This window comes from Oncorhynchus gorbuscha, linkage group LG09 (genome assembly GCF_021184085.1).
Source record: "Oncorhynchus gorbuscha isolate QuinsamMale2020 ecotype Even-year linkage group LG09, OgorEven_v1.0, whole genome shotgun sequence".
Lineage (NCBI taxonomy): Eukaryota > Metazoa > Chordata > Actinopteri > Salmoniformes > Salmonidae > Oncorhynchus > Oncorhynchus gorbuscha.
In genome coordinates this window covers 31,570,230-31,592,252 of record NC_060181.1, presented here as the reverse complement: position 1 = coordinate 31,592,252, position 22,023 = coordinate 31,570,230, and the positions used below count along the sequence as shown (strand labels likewise).

At 45.4% G+C, this 22,023-nt stretch overlaps 1 protein-coding gene across 1 annotated transcript in view; it reads right to left on the bottom strand.

Moving 5' to 3' along the window:
- Window positions 1–17,096: 17,096 nt before the first annotated feature.
- The window catches only part of LOC124044351 (trafficking protein particle complex subunit 9-like), a 393,465-nt gene continuing 388,538 nt past the window's right edge, over window positions 17,097–22,023 (bottom strand). The window contains exons 25-26 of the mRNA XM_046364005.1: window positions 18,823–19,046; window positions 17,097–18,094 (exon numbers count right to left, since the gene is read on the bottom strand). Of these exons, the coding sequence (XP_046219961.1) occupies window positions 17,909–18,094; window positions 18,823–19,046 (410 nt within the window). The 3' untranslated portion in view covers window positions 17,097–17,908. The remainder of the gene's footprint in view (window positions 18,095–18,822; window positions 19,047–22,023) is intronic.

Sequence of the window (22,023 nt, the reverse complement as noted above, 5' to 3'; positions counted from 1 at the left end):
CGCTGTACTTTGCTCCGTTCATCTTTGCCTCGATCCTGACTAGTCTCCCAGTCCCTGCCATTGAAAAACATCCCCAAAGCATGATGCTGCCACCTCCATACTTCACCGTAGGGATGGTGCCAGGTTTCCTCCAGACGTGACTTGGCATTCAGGCCAAAGAGTTTAATCAAAGAGTTTAATCTTTTACTGAGGAGTGGCTTCCGTCTGGCCACTCTACCATAAAGGCCTGATTGGTGGAGTGCTGCAGAAATGGTTGTCCTTCTAAAAGGTTCTCCCATCTCCACAGAGGAACTGGAGCTCTGTCAGATTGACCATCAGGTTCTTGGTCACCTCACTGACCTTGACCCTTCTCCCTCGATTGCTTAGTTTGGCCGAGCGGCCAGCACTAGGAAAAGTCTTGGTGGTTCCAAACTTTTTCCAGTTAAGAAAGATGGAGGCCACTGTGTTCTTGGGGATCTTCAAGGCTTCAGAAATGTTTTTGTATCCTTCCCCAGATCTGTGCCTCGACACAGTGCTGTCTCAGAGCTCTACGGACAATTCCTTCGACCTCATGGCTTGATTTTTGCTCTGACATGCATGGTCAACTGTGGGACCTTGTATAGACAGGTGTGTCTTTCCAAATCATGTCCAATCAATTGAATATACCAAAGGTGGACTCCAATCAAGTTGTAGAAACATCTCAAGGATGATAAATGGAAACGGAATGCACCTGAGCTACATTTCGAGTCTAATAGCAAAGGGTCTGAATAATTATGTGGTCATTTTGGGGTATTGTGTGTTGATTGCTGAGTATTTGTGTTTGTTTGTTTAATCCATTTTAGAATAAGGCTGTAACAAAATGTTGAAAAAGTCAAAGAGGCCTGAATACTTTCCGAAGTCACTGTACATGTAATGCGTCTGTGTGTAGCTGGTGTAGATGTGTCAGGCGCAGGACAGCAGATATGAGTAATTTACGCAATTTTACTCAAGAATAATCACAATACACGTCAAAGAAATCCAAGGCCACAATAACCGCAATACAATAAACAATCACTCACAAACACACATGGGGGAACAGAGGGGTAAATAATGAACAAGTAATTGGGGGATTGAAACCAGGTGTGTAAGACAAGGACAAAACAAATGGAAAATGAAAAGTGGATCGGCGATGGCTAGAAGGCTGGTGACGACGTCCGCCGAACGCCGCCCGAACAAGGAGAGGGGCCGACTTCGGCGGAAGTCGTGACAGTATATGAACAATAAAGGATATGAACATGCAAAATGTCAGCGGGTGTCAGATATGTACATTGAAACGTATGTTAAAAGCACTGTGGTTGTCCCTATGTTTTCTGAAGTTTCGGCCAACAATCTTTTGTTAACACTTTGACTGAAAAGTTAAGTGAACTAAAAGAGCCTGTGGAACCAGTAACTAAATTATTATTAGTTGAGTAAACAGAAATGGTACTGTAGATCTGTCCTTTATACTAACAGGATACGTGAAATAACGAGTGGCATTAGTTCTGGTGCTTGGGTTTTTCCGTTACTGGTTATTTGGACAAATTACGATTTTGCTGGTGTTAACATCTTTCAAATTTAGGACGGGGAGGGGACATTTGGCCCAAAGACTTGCCCGTAAATTGCAAAGAGAGACTGTGGAGCTCTTTGTTCCGGTTCCAATCGGTTGAGCATTTCTTTGTCTATACAAAGAACGATTCTGCAATCCTGAGTGGCGCAGCACGACAGACACCCTGTTTCAAATCCAGGATGTATCACAATCGGCCGTGATTGGGAGTCCCACAGGGCGGAGAATAATTGGCCCAGTGTCATCCGGGTTTGGCCGGTGTAGGCCGTCATTGTAAATAAGAATTTGTTCTTAACTGACTTGCTTAGTTCAATTACATTTAAAAATATATATACTGGCTCCTATAGCTTAAATAGCTAAGTCCACTTCCAGCAAACTTAATTTAGCCAGGGGCACTGTGCACCATGCACGTCATATAGTCATAACACAGGTGTCAGAGGACTGCTTTGTGTTTACCACAATCTCTTCTCCACCTCTCTGAGATCATTTACATATCAAGGCTGTTGAAATGAATGACTGGACGTGACTATACTTCTCAATGGAGAAGCTGAAGAAAGAGATTTAATTGAAGGCTTCATCTGTATAAAGGCTTGAGTTTTTTTCTTTCAGGTAAAAAATACATAATTTCCTCCTATTGTGATTGGTAGAAGAGTGTGGGGGAATGGACACAGGGATATGAGGACATGTTGATCATTACCAAAACAGTCAAACATTTTTTTAAGTTTAGACGGGTACAAACTATAGTGTGTCATTTTGGGCAACAGATCTTTGGATTACACAATTTGTATCACCTTTGGACTGTTGACTTAAGGGTTTCTCAGCCTCTGTGTTGTTCTCATTTGACACATGCAGTACTGTCCTGTATAGGACTTATCTCAGAATCGTTTGGTTACAGCGACTTACATTTTTAGATGCGACAGATAACATTTTTAGTTGAACAATAGTAGTGACAACTGGGGGAAGTATTTATAAAACATTTGGTGACAAAGTGATTTCTGTGAGAATTACAGAGGGGGGGAGACCATGCAGCTTACTAGGGACCACCAGAGACCATGCAGCTTACTAGGCTACCGAGTAAATACAGTGGGGCAAAAAAGTATTTAGTCAGCCACCAATTGTGCAAGTTCTCCCACTTAAAAAGATGAGAGAGGCCTGTAATTTTCATCATAGATACACTTCAACTATGACAGACAAAATGAGAAAAGAAATCCAGAAAATAACATTGTAGGATTTTGTATGAATTAATTTGCAAATTATGATGGAAAATAAGCAACTCACTGCCTTCCTGAAGACAAAACAATGTATACGAAATGCTCCAGTCTGGCTTTAGACCCCATCATAGCACTGAGACTGCACATGTGAAGGTGGTAAATGACCTTTTAATGGCATCAGACCGAGGCTCTGCATCTGTCCTCGTGCTCCTAGTGTCATGCAGGTGAAAGAGGACCCAAAAGCGACTTAACAGAAACAGAGTTTATTCAAGTCCAAACAGGGAATAACAGAAATCCTCTAGTCTGTAGAGGGGAATAACAAGAGAAGCGGCCACAGACTGCAGGTCGCTTCGGGTAGGCGCAGGCCGTAGTTGACAGAGACACCTGCTCACACGCAGCATCTGATGAAGGCAAAAAACACGACAGGACAGGGCGATACACAATCACAGCAAAAACACGACAGGACAGGGCGAAACGCAATCACAGCATGGTGAATACTAAACAAGGAACCGACGGGACAGGAACGGAACACAAAGGAATAAATAGGGACTCTAATCAGGGGAAAGGATCGGGAACAGGTGTGGGAAGACTAAATGATGATTAGGGGAATAGGAACAGCTGGGAGCAGGAACGGAACGATAGAGAGAAGAGAGAGCGAGAGAGTGAGAGGGGAGGGGAGAGAGAGGGATAGAAAGAGGGAAAGAACCCAATAAGACCAGCAGAGGGAAACGAACAGAATGGGGAGCACAGGGACAAGACATGATAATAAATGACAAACATGACAGTACCCCCCACTCACCGAGCGCCTCCTGGCGCACTCGAGGAGGAATCCTGGCGGCAACGGAGGAAATCATCGATGAGTGAACGGTCCAGCACGTCCCGAGACGGAACCCAACTCCTCTCCTCAGGACCGTAACCCTCCCAATCCACTAAGTATTGGTGACCCCGTCCCCGAGAACGCATGTCCATGATCTTATGTACCTTGTAAATAGGTGCGCTCTCGACAAGGACGGGAGGGGGAGGGAAGACGAACGGGGGTGCGAAGAAAGGGCTTAACACAGGAGACATGGAAGACAGGATGGACGCGACGAAGATGTCGCGGAAGAAGCAGTCGCACAGCGACAGGATTGACGACCTGGGAGACACGGAACGGACCAATGAACCGCGGAGTCAACTTACGAGAAGCTGTCGTAAGAGGAAGGTTGCGAGTGGAAAGCCACACTCTCTGGCCGCAACAATACCTTGGACTCTTAATCCTGCGTTTATTGGCGGCTCTCACAGTCTTCCCCGCAGACAAAGGCAGACCGGTAATGAAGTCTAAGGCGATGTGAGACCATGGTCGAGAAGGAATGGGGAGCGGTCTGAGACGACCGGCAGGAGGAGAGTTACCCGACTTAGTCTGCGCGCAGTCCGAACAAGCAGCCACGAAACGGCGCGTGTCACGCTCCTGAGTCGGCCACCAAAAGCGCTGGCGAATAGACGCAAGAGTGCCTCGAACACCGGGATGACCAGCTAACTTGGCAGAGTGAGCCCACTGAAGAACAGCCAGACGAGTGGAAACAGGAACGAAAAGGAGGTTACTAGGACAAGCGCGCAGCGACGCAGTGTGCGTGAGTGCTTGCTTAACCTGTCTTTCAATTCCCCAGACTGTTAACCCGACAACACGCCCATAAGGAAGAATCCCCTCGGGATCAGTAGAAGCCACAGAAGAACTAAACAGACGGGATAAGGCATCAGGCTTGGTGTTCTTGCTACCCGGACGGTAAGAAATCACAAACTCGAAACGAGCGAAAAACAACGCCCAACGAGCTTGACGGGCATTAAGTCGTTTGGCAGAACGGACGTACTCAAGGTTCTTATGGTCTGTCCAAACGACAAAGGAACGGTCGCCCCCTCCAACCACTGTCGCCATTCGCCTAGGGCTAAGCGGATGGCGAGCAGTTCACGGTTACCCACATCATAGTTGCGCTCAGATGGCGACAGGCGATGAGAAAAATAAGCGCAAGGATGAACCTTATCGTCAGACTGGAAGCGCTGGGATAGAATGGCTCCCACGCCTACCTCTGAAGCGTCAACCTCGACAATGAATTGTCTAGTGACGTCAGGAGTAACGAGGATAGGAGCGGACGTAAAACGTTCTTTTAGAAGATCAAAAGCTCCCTGGGCGGAACCGGACCACTTAAAACACGTCTTGACAGAAGTAAGAGCTGTGAGAGGGGCAGCAACTTGACCGAAATTACGAATGAAACGCCGATAGAAATTAGCGAAACCTAAAAAGCGCTGCAACTCGACACGTGACCTTGGAACGGGCCAATCACTGACAGCTTGGACCTTAGCGGAATCCATCTGAATGCCTTCAGCGGAAATAACGGAACCGAGAAAAGTAACGGAGGAGACATGAAAAGAGCACTTCTCAGCCTTTACGTAGAGACAATTCTCTAAAAGGCGCTGTAGAACACGTCGAACGTGCTGAACATGAATCTCGAGTGACGGAGAAAAAATCAGGATATCGTCAAGATAGACAAAAACGAAGATGTTCAGCATGTCTCTCAGAACATCATTAACTAATGCCTGAAAAACAGCTGGCGCATTGGCGAGACCGAACGGCAGAACCCGGTACTCAAAATGCCCTAACGGAGTGTTAAACGCCGTTCTCCACTCGTCCCCCTCTCTGATGCGCACGAGATGGTAAGCGTTACGAAGGTCCAACTTAGTAAAGCACCTGGCTCCCTGCAGAATCTCGAAGGCTGATGACATAAGGGGAAGCGGATAACGATTCTTAACCGTTATGTCATTCAGCCCTCGATAATCCACGCAGGGCGCAGAGTACCGTCCTTCTTCTTAACAAAAAAGAACCCCGCCCCGGCCGGAGAGGAAGAAGGCACTATGGTACCGGCGTCAAGAGACACAGACAAATAATCCTCGAGAGCCTTACGTTCGGGAGCCGACAGAGAGTATAGTCTACCTCGAGGAGGAGTGGTCCCCGGAAGGAGATCAATACTACAATCATACGACCGGTGAGGAGGAAGGGAGTTGGCTCGGGACCGACTGAAGACCGTGCGCAGATCATGATATTCCTCCGGCACTCCTGTCAAATCGCCAGGTTCCTCCTGAGAAGTAGGGACAGAAGAAACGGGAGGGATGGCAGACATTAAACACTTCACATGACAAGAAACGTTCCAGGATAGGATAGAATTACTAGACCAATTAATAGAAGGATTATGACATACTAGCCAGGGATGACCCAAAACAACAGGTGTAAACGGTGAACGGAAAATCAAAAAAGAAATAGTCTCACAGTGGTTACCAGATACTGTGAGAGTTAAAGGTAGTGTCTCAAATTTGATACTGGGAAGATGACTACCATCTAAGGCAAACATGGGCGTAGGCTTGTCTAACGGTCTGAAAGGAATGTTATGTTTCCGAACCCATGCTTCGTCCATGAAACAACCCTCAGCCCCAGAGTCAATCAAGGCACTGCATGTAGCACCCGAACCGGTCCAGCGTAGATGGACCGACATAATAGTACAAGATCTAGATGAAGAGACCTGAGTAGTAGCGCTCACCAGTAGCCCTCCGCTTACTGATGGGCTCTGGCCTCTTACTGGACATGAATTAACAAAATGTCCAGCAACTCCGCAATAGAGGCACAGGCGGTTGGTGATCCTCCGTTCCCTCTCCTTAGTCGAGATGCGAATCCCTCCCAGCTGCATGGGCTCAGTCTCAAAGCCAGAGGAGGGAGATGGTTGCGATGCGGAGCAGGGAAACACCGTTGATGCGAGCTCTCTTCCACGAGCCCGGTGACGAAGATCTACCCGTCGTTCTATGCGGATGGCGAGAGCAATCAAAGAGTCCACATCTGAAGGAACCTCCCGGGAGAGAATCTCATCCTTAACCACTGCGTGGAGTCCCTCCAGAAAACGAGCGAGCAGCGCCGGCTCGTTCCACTCACTAGAGGCAGCAAGAGTGCGAAACTCAATAGAATAATCCGTTATGGACCGTTCACCTTGGCATAAGGAAGCCAGGGCCCTAGAAGCCTCCCTACCAAAAACTGAACGGTCAAAAACCCGAATCATCTCCTCTTTAAAGTTCTGGAACTTGTTAGAGCAATCAGCCCTTGCCTCCCAGATAGCTGTGCCCCATTCTCGAGCCCGGCCAGTAAGGAGTGAAATGACGTAAGCAACCCGAGCTCTCTCTCTAGAGTATGTGTTGGGTTGGAGAGAGAACACAATCTCACACTGCGTGAGAAAGGAGCGGCACTCAGTGGGCTGCCCGGAGTAGCAAGGTGGGTTATTAACCCTAGGTTCTGGAGGCTCGGCAGGCCAGGAAGTAACAGGTGGCACGAGACGTAGACTCTGGAACTGTCCAGAGAGGTCGGAAACCTGAGCGGCCAGGTTCTCCACGGCATGGCGAGCAGCAGACAATTCCTGCTCGTGTCTGCCGAGCATGGCTCCTTGGATCTTGACGGCAGTGTAACGAGCGTCTGAAGTCGCTGGGTCCATTCCTTGGTCGGTTCCTTCTGTCATGCAGGTGAAAGAGGACCCAAAAGCGACTTAACAGAAACAGAGTTTATTCAAGTCCAAACAGGGAATAACAGAAATCCTCTAGTCTGTAGAGGGGAATAACAAGAGAAGCGGCCACAGACTGCAGGTCGCCGGGTAGGCGCAGGCCGTAGTTGACAGAGACACCTGCTCACACGCAGCATCTGATGAAGGCAAAAAACACGACAGGACAGGGCGATACACAATCACAGCAAAAACACGACAGGACAGGGCGAAACGCAATCACAGCATGGTGAATACTAAACAAGGAACCGACGGGACAGGAACGGAACACAAAGGAATAAATAGGGACTCTAATCAGGGGAAAGGATCGGGAACAGGTGTGGGAAGACTAAATGATGATTAGGGGAATAGGAACAGCTGGGAGCAGGAACGGAACGATAGAGAGAAGAGAGAGCGAGAGAGTGAGAGGGGGAGGGGGAGAGAGAGGGATAGAAAGAGGGAAAGAACCCAATAAGACCAGCAGAGGGAAACGAACAGAATGGGGAGCACAGGGACAAGACATGATAATAAATGACAAACATGACACCTAGACCTTAGTGCTGCTTTTGATACCATCAATCACCACATTCTTTTGGAGAGATTGGAAACCCAAATTGGTCTACACGGACAAGTTCTGGCCTGGTTTAGATCTTATCTGTCGGGAAAGATATCAGTTTGTCTCTGTGAATGGTTTGCCCTCTGACAAATCAACTGTACATTTCGGTGTTCCTCAAGGTTCCATTTTAGGACCACTATTGTTTTCACTATATATTTTACCTCTTGGGGATGTCATTCAAAAACATAATGCTAACTTTCACTGCTATGCGGATGGCACACAGCTGTACATTTCAATGAAACGTTATTGCCCTCGCAAGCTCAGTTGGTAGAGCATGGCGCTTGTAACGCCAGGGTAGTGGGTTCGATCCCCGGGACCACCCATACGTAGAATGTATGCACACATGACTGTAAGTCGCTTTGGATAAAAGCGTCTGCTAAATGGCATATATATTATTATTATATTTATATTATATTAAGCCTGTGTTTCAGACATAAGGAAGTGGATGGCTGCAAACATTCTACTTTTTAAGACAAGACAGAGATGCTTGTTCTAGGTCCCAAGAAACAAAGAGATCTTCTGTTGAGTCTGACAATTCATCTTAATGGTTGTACAGTCATCTCAAATAAAACTGTGAATAACCTCGTCATTACTCTGGATCCTGATCTCTCTTTTGACGAACATATCAAGACTGTTTCAAGGACAGCTTTTTTCCATCAACGTAACATTGCAAAAATCATAAACTTTCTGTCAAAAAAATTATGCAGAAAAATGTATCCATGCTTATGTTACTTCTAGGTTAGACTACTGCAATGCTCTACTTTCCGGCTACCCGGATAAAGCACTAAATAGACTTCAGTTAGTGCTAAATATGGCTGCTAGAATCCTGACTAGAACCAAAAAAATTGATCATATTACTCCAGTGCTAGCCTCCCTACACTGGCTTCCTGTCAAGGGAAGGGCTGATTTCAAGGTTTTACTGCTAACCTACAAAGCATTACATGGGCTTGCTCCTACCTATCTCTCTGATTTGGTCCTGCTGTACATACCTACACGTACGCCACAGTCACAAGACGCAGGCCTCCTAATTGTCCCTAGAATTTCTAAGCAAACAGCTGGAGGCAGGGCTTTCTCCTATAGAGCTCCATTTTTATGGAATGGTCTGCCTACCCATGTGAGAGACGCAGACTCGGTCTCAACCTTTAAGTCTTTACTGAAGACTCATCTCAGTGGGTCATATGATTGAGTGTAGTCTGGCCCAGGAGTGTGAAGGTGAATGGAAAGTCACTGGAGCAACGAACCACCCTTGCTGTCTCTGCCTGGCCGGTTCCCCTCTTTCCACTGGGATTCTCTGCCTCTAACCCTATTACAGGGGCTGAGTCTCTGGCTTACTGGGGTGCGTCACTTGACTGGGTTGAGTCAATGGTGTGATATTCCTGTCTGGGTTGGCGCCCACCCCCCTTGGGTTGTGCCGTGGCGGAGATCTTTGTGGGCTATACTCGGCCTTTTCTCAGGATGGTAAGTTGGTGGTTGAAGATATCCCTCTAGTGGTGTGGGGGCTGTACTTTGGCAAAGTGGGTGGGGTTATATCCTTCCTGTTTGGCCCTGTCTGGGGGTATCATCGGATGGGGCCACAGTGTCTCCTGACCCCTCCTGTCTCAGCCTCCAGTATTTATGCTGCAGTAGTTTGTGTCAGGGGGCTAGGGTCAGTCTGTTATATCTGGAGTACTTCTCTTGTGTTATCCAGTGTCCTGTGTGAATTTAAGTATACTCTCTCTAATTCTCTCTTTCTCACTTTCTTTCTCGGAGGACCTGAGCCCGAGGACCATGCCTCAGGACTACCTGGCATGATGACTCCTTGCTGTCCCCAGTCCACCTGCTGCTGCTCCAGTGTCAACTGTTCTGCCTGCTGCTATGGAATCCTGACCTGTTCACTGGACGTGCTACCTGTCCCAGACCTGCTGTTTTCAACTCTCTAGAGACAGCAGGAGCGGTAGAGATACTCTTAATGAGCGGCTATGAAAAGCCAACTGACATTTACTCCTGAGGTGCTGACTTGCTGCATCCTCGACAACTACTGTGATTATTATTACTTGACCATGCTGGTCATTTTTGAACATCTTCTGTGTTGTTATAATCTCCACCCGCCACAGCCAGAAGAGGACTGGCCACCCCTCATAGCCTGGTTCCTCTCTAGGTTTCTTCCTAGGTTTTGGCTTTTCTAGGGAGTTTTTCCTAGCCACCGTGCTTCTACACCTGCATTGCTTGCTGTTTGGGGTTTTAGGCTGGGTTTCTGTACAGCACTTTGAGATATCAGCTGATGTACGAAGGGCTATATAAATACATTTGATTTGATTTGATGGTTGATGCCTCTTCCAATAAATATCAACGGTCTTATTCTGGTGACATGACGCTCAATGCTTGACTGCCATTTGAAAAATAAAAATATCCCCCTCTTAGTCTTATCCATAGTATTCTCATTTCTCAGACCAACCGACCCGCACAGTCTACCCGCACTGTATCTGTTAGCTGATGGCTAGAGGCCACGTGCCAAGACCAGAGGTGCGTTCAGTTCGCTTGAACATTTGCTACCTTGTGGAACGGTTTGAATTGAATGACACGTTTCCCCAAAATGTAATTGTACGTTCTTGAACAGACTTTGAAGTATGTCTGCTCCCGTTTGGAGGGTGTGGCGAGTTGTGGCTTGAAGCAATGAGTGACGTATTTAAAGGGCAGTGGCCATGCTGACAGCGTTCCCCAACCCACAACCCGACCCCTCCCCCATTTTCAACTGGTCGTTCGGTACAGCAGGGTTTCCCAAACTCGGTCCTGCCCCCCCCCGGGTGCATGTTTTGGTTGTTGCCCTAGGACTACACAGCTGATTCAAATAATCAAAGGTTGATGATGAGTTGGATATTTGAATCAGCTGTGTGATGCTAGGGCAACAACTGAAACGTGCACCCGTGGGGGGCCCCAGGACCAAGTTTGGGAAACCCTGCTATACATCAGTTTCCTTTCAAATGAACGTTCCAGAACTTAACAACCCAGCCCAATAGTAGGCTCACTTGTTATTTAATCAACAGTTGTTGTGACAAAACCACCGTTAGAGTTGAAAATGCAAAGAGAGACTGCGGAGCTCTTTGTTCCAGTTGAGCTGGTAGGAAAATGTGCATATTTTCTTCATGCTGATTTTAGAATTTGCATGACAGTCTGTCGCCAACTGGATGGAAACCTAGCTACTGAAATGTAATATAATACCGCTTTGCCTGAAATGTTAAAATATTCCGGCGATAATGTCCTGCTGATAGGTTTTTGATTTGGTTTTAACACTTGACTGAGCCTGGCTCTACAGTATCTGTCCTCTTGGTTGTTTTTGAGCACTTTATGGGCTGAGCTCCCCCATTGCTGTTGGAATGGTAATGGCTAATGTCAAGTAAATAGCTAGCTAATTAACAAAGAAAGTTCAGACCGAAGACATGACAGTGTAGACTACGACTCAACATCCTTAAGTACTGTTCCTCCTTTACTGTGCAGATTTAAAATGGGGGAGACAGACTTCTATTCAGTAAAGGGGGGTGATTGATAATAGTACTGAACAACAAACACATGGTGAAGGAGTGAGAGGACGTTCCAGTTCTGTTAAAGCAGACAAATAAAATGGAAGTGTTTGGAGCTTTATCATTGGCTGCAGAGTGCAGACAGGCAGATGGACGAAGCATCCAGTCCTTGTTCCCAGGCAATAAAATGGCAGGGATGGAGTCCACGGTCATGCTCAAACCTCTTTAGAGGAAAGATATCTCACATTTACTGCTCATGTCTATTTCTCTCTATGTAACTTTTATATGAGAGAGAGGGAGAATTGGAGAGAGAGAGAGAGAGAGAATAGAGACAGACAGTTCACTATAATTACTTGTTTGTTGTTTTCTCTTTACTAATGCAAGTCCCAGACCTAATTTAATTCCATCTACCTCACCATCCCATAACATTAGCACCTGCAAGACATCTTCTTTATCTGAATAATAATCAACAACAAAAAGAGATAGAGATGGAGAAGCCATTGCTTTCATTTGTTTACTCAGAAACGTGCTCAGTTACATGATGCAGGTCAACAAGCATTATTCAGTTCAACTTACAACAGAGGTTATCACAGCTATTGTGGAGACATTTATTGTGCACTTAAAAAACAACTGTTCCTTTGAGGATTTCAAAGCATTGGATGCTAAAAGAAACAGGCCCTTCATGTGTGTTCTCGTAAGTATAGGGATTAAAATGTACATTTTGCATACAATTGTCTTTCTACTATTGCAGCCTTCTGCATGTCTACATGAAATGGTAGATATAATCAGCCTTTCTAGGAAAGAGCGAGTGCTTCAGTCTTCAAGGCACTTGACAGCATGATCCCTATCTGATTCTCAGGTGCTTCTCTACAGTATAGTTTATGCAAATGTTCTTACGTTTAGACAATTTAGTGGGGTCTTACATTCAGACGATGTAGTGGGGTCTCACATTCAGATGATGTAGTGGGGTCTTACATTCAGACGATGTAGTGGGGTCTTACATTTAGACGATGTAGTGGGGTCTTACATTCAGACGATGTAGTGGGGTCTCACATTCAGATGATGTAGTGGGGTCTTACATTTAGACGATGTAGTGGGGTCTTACATTTAGACGATGTAGTGGGGTCTTACATTTAGACGATGTAGTGGGGTCTTACATTCAGACGATGTAGTGGGGTCTTACATTCAGACGATGTAGTGGGGTCTTACATTCAGACGATGTAGTGGGGTCTTACATTCAGACGATGTAGTGGGGTCTTACATTCAGACGATGTAGTGGGGTCTCACATTCAGATGATGTAGTGGGGTCTTACATTTAGACGATGTAGTGGGGTCTTACATTTAGACGATGTAGTGGGGTCTTACATTTAGACGATGTAGTGGGGTCTTACATTTAGACGATGTAGTGGGGTCTCACGTTTAGACGATGTAGTGGGGTCGATGTGGTGTTGCGATCAAAGCTCGTGCTGCTCAATGGGAGCTGGTAATATGGCACTGAGATGTTTTAACAGAGATATTGTGTCTTTGCTGAGCATGCTTTTAGAGAGAATCAGATGTTTTGATGATAGAATATAATATCTTACAGTATGGTATTTTATGTCCCCAGAATACCGCTTGAGTTAGCTAAATCCACTGGGACCTGGAATGGTAATTCATTATTCACAACGACATAAAGAGACACTTGTGTTAATTGTAATTGATTGTCCTGTATTCAATCAATTACAGAAGGTGGATCTCCAGATAACTATTTTGGAAGTGCACTTTATACACACGAGACCTAACCTGAGAATATGCATCGGAAGGATTTTGACAATCAGTCTCACATTTGCATCGAGGAGAATTGTGCTGTTTGTTTTGCTTGGAAAATTACCTTGCTGTGAAAATGCGAAATGTGTTGTTTCTAGAGTGACTAAGCTGTTCGGTGTATACACTTTGTACATTGAATAAAGGAATGTTTCATCTCTATTTCCTTATTATTTACAGCCAGAGCGATGCAATTATCAAATTCATTTCCTTTGTTATTGTCAGAACAAAAGGGCCTTTTCTCCCCGTATAAAATAGAACATCGAACCGGTACCTTAGAAATGACTTGCAGAGTACTGCACAATCAAGAGCAATATTAGAATTTAAGGAGCCAATACTCCTCAATAACTTTGTCTCGAAATGTTTTCAGCGATGATTATAAGCCTTCATCTCTTTACACCCTAGCAAACAGGGTACAGGCAATAATAAGATAGCATTAGGACAGTGCAGAGGTTGGACAGGGGACTGTAAGCTACTTTTTGACATTGTGCTGATTCTGTACTGATGCTGAGCCGTGCTATGGAGAGTGCAAGGATAAACTAGCATCAGGATGGTAAGGTCAGACAGGGGAGTATATGCTGTCATTTTTTTTAACATTGTGCTTGTAGTTGTACCAGCGCTGTTCTGTGTTGTGGGGAGCGGAGGGATGATCGCCCCTTAGTTGTTCACTTCACTCACTGACAAGCAGCAGCTCTATTGAAAGGAGACTTGTTGCAGGGAAACCTCCAAGACCAAGCATCCCTACAATAGACCTGGGGCTAGTGGGATGGATCCCTCTCCTATCTACAGCTACACGGTTGTTAGAACTCTTCAGCCTCTCAAGCACACTGCCAGACAGACCTCTGTCTCTCTACAGCCTAATCTCCTATCCTGATCCCGTTTGTCTACTGGGGGTTGGTGGGGTCCCTCTCCCTATCCATCCCACCCACATCCACAGGGTTGTAAGACAGTCTTCCCCAGCCTCCTCATCCTCTCCAGTACACAGCCAGAGCTACATTTCAGTACTAGGGCTGGATTCAACCTGTCTCGCTGAAGTTCAGCATTATAGCGAGGTTGAAATTTAAAGATAAGATAACCCACTGGGCAGACGTAATTTCAACATTTTCCCTGTCGATTCAACTTCATCACATTGAATGTTGTCGTTGAAATGACGTATAAACAATGTTCCCGCATTAGTTTAGACTGCATTCATGGTAAAACGCTGCATATATCGGCTCAAGCGGAAATTACTTTAACATTTTTATCGCGCTTCAGCGGTACCAATTGCATCTCTCCCCCTCATCTCCTATTGGTTCACTGCTTCTGTGCTCTGCCTATGATAAGGCAGTAACCATAGGCTAAAGGAGGCAGACCTGCTATGAGTAGCTACAGCAACGAAATGCCATTTTGTTCTGATGTTGAGTTATGTCTCCCTAACATTGTTTTTCCAGGCCTGCAATGGAATCATTAACCTCACAATGCTCCCCAACTTTAGAATAGTAGTGTACCGCTACTCATATAAAACGGCCCACATTCTCTGTGTTATCTTAGAAAACTCCCTGCCCTATTTTCTGGCATCTGTATTGTTGCATCAGCTACGCAGGCCTATCTCAACTTGTTTTGCCATGCTCTAGTCTCATTGCTGTTAAGGACAGACACACATTAGGTAACCACTGTGACTGCTGCTGTGGCACCTGGTTGTCAGGAACACGATCAATGCATTGATAGATAAAAGATCTGGGCTGTTCCCAGTGAAGAACCAGCAGTACCTGTTCCACCCCCGCCTGGTCTCCTCAAGCTCCCCTCATCCAGGAAGTGTTTCATTCTGCTCTACAGGAAACAGTAACATGCTTCACTTACCTGACATAATGGGTTTTTATTCAAGGTGAAGGAGAACTCTGCCCAAGGCTCCCCCATTTATTATGATAACACTTTGTTTTGGAAAGGACTTACCTGCTAATGTGTGTTTGTGTACACTTAACATTACCTCTCCATTCATCAAACCTACACTGAACGTAGAAAACATTAAGGACACTTGTTCTTTCCATGACAGACTGACCAGGTGAATCCAGGTGAAAGCTATGATCCCGTTTTGATGTCACTTATTAAATCCACTTCAGTCAGTGTAGATGAAGGGGAGGAGTCAGGTTAAAGAAGGATTTTTAAGGCTTGAGACAATTGAGACGTGGATTGTGTATGTGTGCCATTCAGAGGGTGAATGGGCAAGACAGAATATTTAAGTGCCTTTGAATGGGGTGTGGTAGTAGGTGCCAGGCACACTGGTTTGTATCAAGAACTGCAATGCTGCTGGGTTTTTCACACTCAACAGTTTCCTGGGTTCATCAAGAATGGTCCACCACCCAAAGGACATCCAGCCAAATTGACACAACTTCGGGAGGCATTGGAGTCAACATGGGCCAGCTTCCCTGTGGAACACTTTTGACACCTTGTAGAGCCCATATCCCGGCGAACTGAGGCTGTTCAATATTAGGAAGGTGTTCTTATTGTTTTGTCCACTCAGTAACTATTATGCACGGGCAACGAAACTCTATTATCTCTCCTTAATTTACCAGTGGTAATTCTGGAGCGCTGATGCGCATTGCATATCTTTATGGGCTTCTGTCTGTGGCTGTGTGAACGAAGGGGATAGGCCAGACTCGTGTCAATTTGCCAGGCAGAGGGACGAGCAAATGTCCAAAAAAGGACAGAAGAATGAGTCCAACTCTTTGCTCCTACATATCAAATACATGCAAACACCCTTTCAGAAGTTGGCTCAACTCAACATTTATTTACATGTATTGTAGGATTTTATAGACAGGGAGATTCAGAGGCCCAAATATACAAGCACAGCAGTACAAATCCATGTTTACAGTCACGCAGAGAGTAGAGAGACAACAGCGAATCAAGCTAATTGCTAAAGCAGAAACCACAAGTCGATAGAGGTGATTGTGGATTCATGTGGTAGAGTAATACACTGTGCTTCTCATAATATATTATATCATTTACAGACAGAATCATATACCCAGGAGGATGCTGCTTGATAATCATGTTCACATGAGAGTATCTCTACTCTGCTGCTCAGATTGTTGAGAGGGAAGGATTGGACACATAATACCAAAGAACTTCCATTTGGCAGTGGTGTAAAGTACTTAAGTAAAAAATACTTTAAAGTACTACTTAAGTAGTTTTTGGGATATCTGTACTTAACTATTTATATTTTCGACAACTTTTACTTTTACTTGACTATATTGCAAAATAAAATAATGTACTTTTTACTCTATACATTTTCTCGTACACCTTAAAAGTACTCGTTACATTTTGAATGCTTAAGCAGGACTGTCATGTTTTGTCTTATATTGTCTTGTCATTATGCTTTCCCTTCTGTTCGTTTCCCCCTGCTGGTCTTATTAGGTTCGTTCCCTTTTTCTCTCTCCTTCCCTCTCTCTCCTCTCTCTATCGTTCCGTTCCTGCTCCCAGCTGTTCCTATTCTCCTACTCAATCATCTAGTCTTTTCACACCTGTTCCCTATCTTGCCCTCTGATTTGAGTCCCTATTTCTCCCCTTGTTTTCCGTTTCTGTCCTGTCGGATCCTTGTATTATGTTCGCCGTGCTGTGTCTTTGTCTCGCCCTGTCGTGTCTTGTTTCCCTCAGATGCTGCGTGTGAGCAGGTGTCTGAGTCTGCTACGGTCGGTGCCTTCCCGAGGCAACCTACAGTTAATGGTCGAGTCTCCAGTCTGTCCTCGTCACTACGAGTGGAATTAAGTTTTTTATGTTTTGTTTTCTGCTCTGATCGTCCAGGAGTATTGCCTATTTCCTTTACTGGAATAAAGACTCTGTTTTCGCCAAGTCGCTTTTGGGTCCTCATTCACCTGCATAACAAGGACAGAAAAATGGTCAAAATCACGCACTTATCAAGAGAACATCCCTGGTAGCCCTACTGCCTCTGATCTGGCAGACTCACTAAACACACATGCTTTGTTTGTAAATTATGTCTGAAAATGGTGCCGCCTGGTTTGCAATATAGAGATTGTTAAATGATTTTTACTATCAATACTTAAGTATATTTTAGGAATCACATTTACTTTTAATACTTAATTATATTTAAGACCAAATACTATTACTCAAGTAATATTTTACTGGGGGATTTTCACTTTTACTCGAGTCATTTTCTATTAAGGTATCTTTACTTTTACTACAGTATGACATGTGGGTACTTTTCCACCACTGCCATTTGGAGCCCAACAGGATGGTATGATGCTCTACATCCCTGGTAAGTTGAGTGAAAAGCGGGAAACCTTATGATCTTTCCACAAAACCTCCATCATGGCTGATACATGTCGATGACTGATTTCATGGTGCTGAAATTCATAAAATGATTCAAAAGGTGATTTCCAAATCCAGTAAGACCTACTGTATCCTTCATGCTTTAACATAGAGTACACAAAAATACCTCAAACCGAGTTACTGCAAATTATTGAGTGACATCAGCTAACTGCTAGAATATTTAGTCCGCTGTGTCCTCATCCCACTGTACTCTCCTCGAGTGATCCATCTACCCATCCATCTACCCATCCATCTACCCATCCATCCATGCCTTCAGTGATGTTCAGAAAGTGGGCAAACCTATATTTTCCGAGGAGAATGACGCAAGAAATCTGGAAAAATACATTTGATATTCATGTAAAGAGTGCCAGGCTCTATGCCCCAGCCTCGATAGGCGCCTCCAGGGCTTTGATGTGCACGCTGGGCAGGCCGAACCAGGATGGGGGCAGCTCCTTTCCCTGCCCAGCACTGTCATCCTGGAACTTGATGTTGAGGTAGAAGTCTCCAGTGTAGAGGAACAGGAGGGCGCCCATACACACAGAGTTCTCTGTGGGCTTCACCTAGGAAAACAACACACAGAGTTCTCTGTGGGCTTCACCTAAGAAAACAACACACAGAGTTCTCTGTGGGCTTCACCTAGGAAAACAACACACAGAGTTCTCTGTGAGCTTCACCTAGGAAAACAACAAACAGAGTTCTCTGTGGGCTTCACCTAGGAAAACAACACACAGAGTTCTCTGTGGGCTTCACCTAGGAAAACAACACACAGAGTTCTCTGTGGGCTTCACCTAGGAAAACAACACACAGAGTTCTCTGTGGGCTTCACCTAGGAAAACAACACACAGAGTTCTCTGTGGGCTTCACCTAGGAAAACAACACACAGAGTTCTCTGTGGGCTTCACCTAGGAAAACAACAAACAGAGTTCTCTGTGGGCTTCACCTAGGAAAACAACACACAGAGTTCTCTGTGGGCTTCACCTAGGAAAACAACACACAGAGTTCTCTGTGGGCTTCACCTAGGAAAACAACACACAGAGTTCTCTGTGGGCTTCACCTAGGAAAACAACACACAGTGTTCTCTGTGGGCTTCACCTAGGAAAACAACACACAGAGTTCTCTGTGGGCTTCACCTAGGAAAACAACACACAGAGTTCTCTGTGGGCTTCACCTAGGAAAACAACACACATTATTTAGAGTGCCTGTGGATAGCTAACTCACCTGACAATAGTTTCACCACCAATCACACACACAGTTCTGCACACACACGTAGTTCTGGACACACACACACCATGTCTATGTAGAAGGTGTTAGATCCTATGAAGGTGACTGCGTCCTGCAGGTCATAGTTCTGAACTCCGTTCTGGTAGTCCTGGAAGGGAACCACAGTCAGGGCGAACGGTCCGACCACATTCTTACTACGATTGGTCAGTTTCACCTCCAATGGCACAGCGTCGCCCACCTTACAGTCAGCGATGATGTCACAGTCACACGGTTTCCCGTTCACCACCACGTCTAGAGAGGAGGAACACACACACAGAGAGAGAGAGAGAGAGAGAGAGAGAGAGAGAGAGAGAGAGAGAGAGAGAGAGAGAGAGAGAGAGAGAGAGAGAGAGAGACAGAGAGACAGAGAGACAGAGAGACAGAGAGACAGAGAGAGTGTGTGTGTTAAGGGATGAGTTAGGAGTTGTTTAATGAATACCTGTTTGAAACGTTGTTTCAATAACCACGTGGAAGCATAGATTGCTGTATGCACAGTCACCTGCTATAAATGAATTCATTTGTTCCTCTATGAAATATTAGTGCTTGGTTGGATTTGAGGTTTTACTACTAAATCTGTAAATAAATACATTTTCAGTATGGTTGTCTTGACCTGTAACTTTGAACATAAAAGCATAAAGAGGACTATTAGATAAAAAGGAGTGAATTTGTGAACAGAAGGGAGAGTATCTTTAAGCTCCATTATAGTCTAGTGGAGATCTTCAAAAATGTGTCATGGAACTGCGATGGAAAATGTTATGTTTGTGCTTTTCTAATAACCAATCTCTGTGTTCATGCAAGTGACTGATTGACCGAAACCTCACTATCAGTATCTGCAATTTGGCAGTACGCCCAGACCCTTGTTTTGAGAAGATATCTCCGTCGCAAGGTCTCAGCTTAGAGAGAAGAAGCCTTGTGAGGTACTGGTCTGTCACCTGCATGAAATGAACCAGTATTGGTCGGTCACATGAATGAAGCAAACGTTAATTATGAATGAATTATGAATGATGAATAAGTAAAATCATGCAAATATAACTTGTCTGCAATATACAAGTGAACAAATGGGACTGCCCCGGTAGAACTCCTGACAGACGTTCACTATGGTGCATCAAGTTCGTTGGAAGTTCTCCAGTTAACTGTTAATAAATAATGATTCATTTAAGACTGACTTCGAGTGTCCCTGTGTAGAATTTCACGACAGAACAATTTCAATGCCTCCTTCACAATCTCAGGCATTTCTCTCCTCGTCTCCCCAACGACCTGCATTCACATCTCAGAATGACCCATCCTCATTTCTCTCCTCGTCTGCCCAACGACCTGCATTCACATCTCAGAATGACCCATCCTCATTTCTCTCCTCGTCTACCAAACGACCTGCATTCACATCTCAGAATGACCCATCCTCATTTCTCTCCTCGTCTCCCCAACGACCTGCATTCACATCTCAGAATGACCCATCCTCATTTCTCTCCTTGTCTCCCCAACGACCTGCATTCACATCTCAGAATGACCCATCCTCATTTCTCTCCTCGTCTGCCCAACGACCTGCATTCACATCTCAGAATGACCCATCCTCATTTCTCTCCTCGTCTGCCCAACGACCTGCATTCACATCTCAGAATGACCCATCCTCATTTCTCTCCTCGTCTGCCCAACGACCTGCATTCACATCTCAGAATGACCCATCCTCATTTCTCTCCTCGTCTCCCCAACGACCTGCATTCACATCTCAGAATGACCCATCCTCATTTCTCTCCTCGTCTCCCCAACGACCTGCATTCACATCTCAGAATGACCCATCCTCATTTCTCTCCTCGTCTGCCCAACGACCTGCATTCACATCTCAGAATGACCCATCCTCAAGCGCTCTTTTTCCATTTCATTTCCAATTCATTTGCATTCATGAAAACACCATTCACAGTCTTCACATGTGTAGAACCTATCTTCCAGCACATTGTTTCTGGTGTGTGATCAATAGTTTCAAATACGCTTTTATTTAAATTAACGGAGAGCGAGGGAACTGAATGAATTCAGACAGCATCCTATCAATCTCACGCATGACTAATTTCTGTCAAGAAGGGACTAATGAGATGGTTGGAAAACAACCACCCTCACCTCTTCCTTCCTCTCATCCTGCCCCCACACTCTCACATGGAGGCACTTCTTCTCTCTCCCACGCCCTCTCCTCTTTGTTCTCTCTCTCTTCCTCTGCATCGCCTCTCGCTGACATGTCCAGCTGAGTTAAAATGGGGGCAAATTAAATTTCTCTAATATGTAGCCATTCCAGATACAGCACTGTTTGGTTCAGGTGGAGTGGAACCACAATGCTTATTTTTATAATGACTTCTATGGTCCTTCTGCTCCTCTGGGAGGGAGGTGTAGAAGTAGAGAGAGAGAGAGAGCGAGAGAGAGAGAGAGAGAGAGAGAGAGAGAGAGAGAGGGAGAGGAAGTGAAAGAAACAGAGGAAGACAGAGAGAGAGAAACACACACACACACACACTAGTGCAATGCCCTTGTATCTGTAGGAAGCCGTGCCAGTCAGAGCCGTTTAGGCCATGTGACATGAATGAGCTGGGTGTGGGGGAGTGTTGGGGTGCGTTCTCCGCTGCGGTGGGTGTTAAACCACAGGTTGCGGAGCCTCATAGGCAGACGTACACAGAGAGGGAGCCTGAAGACTGAGCCGTGCCACTCTGAGCCCCCCTAGCGAGACAGAGCCAGGTTGGGCATCCCGCCTCAGGGAGTCTGCAACACCACCAGGGTGACATTCAGCTACACATCTACACAGCTACAGCTGTTTGAACCTGACACGTCACATTCAGCTCAAGCTAACTATACGTCTCATTGTCACTCTACAGTGCAGTCTCAACTCACTCCAAACTAGGTTTCTTTCATCAACCCAGAATATGCACAGAGGTTCTTTAAAGGACCTTGTTTTATGTCTCTCTGTTAGAAAAAGTTTCCTTCAAAATGTGTTGTGATGGAATGTTTGACAGTGGAAGGAGAGACGACAGGCAGACGACAGTCAAGTCAAACAGTAGCGATGTGATCAGTACAGAGATGTAACGACACTGTCAACATTACCATTACCCCTGAGTGGCAGAGGGCTTTTCTGGTGGGAATCCACTCTCAGTTCTAACTGCTTTCTATAGTGTATATCCCAGATTATTTTCATGTCTTTTCACTCACACAAAAGCAAGGTCAATTATTCGTTGCAACTACGCTCAACATGGAT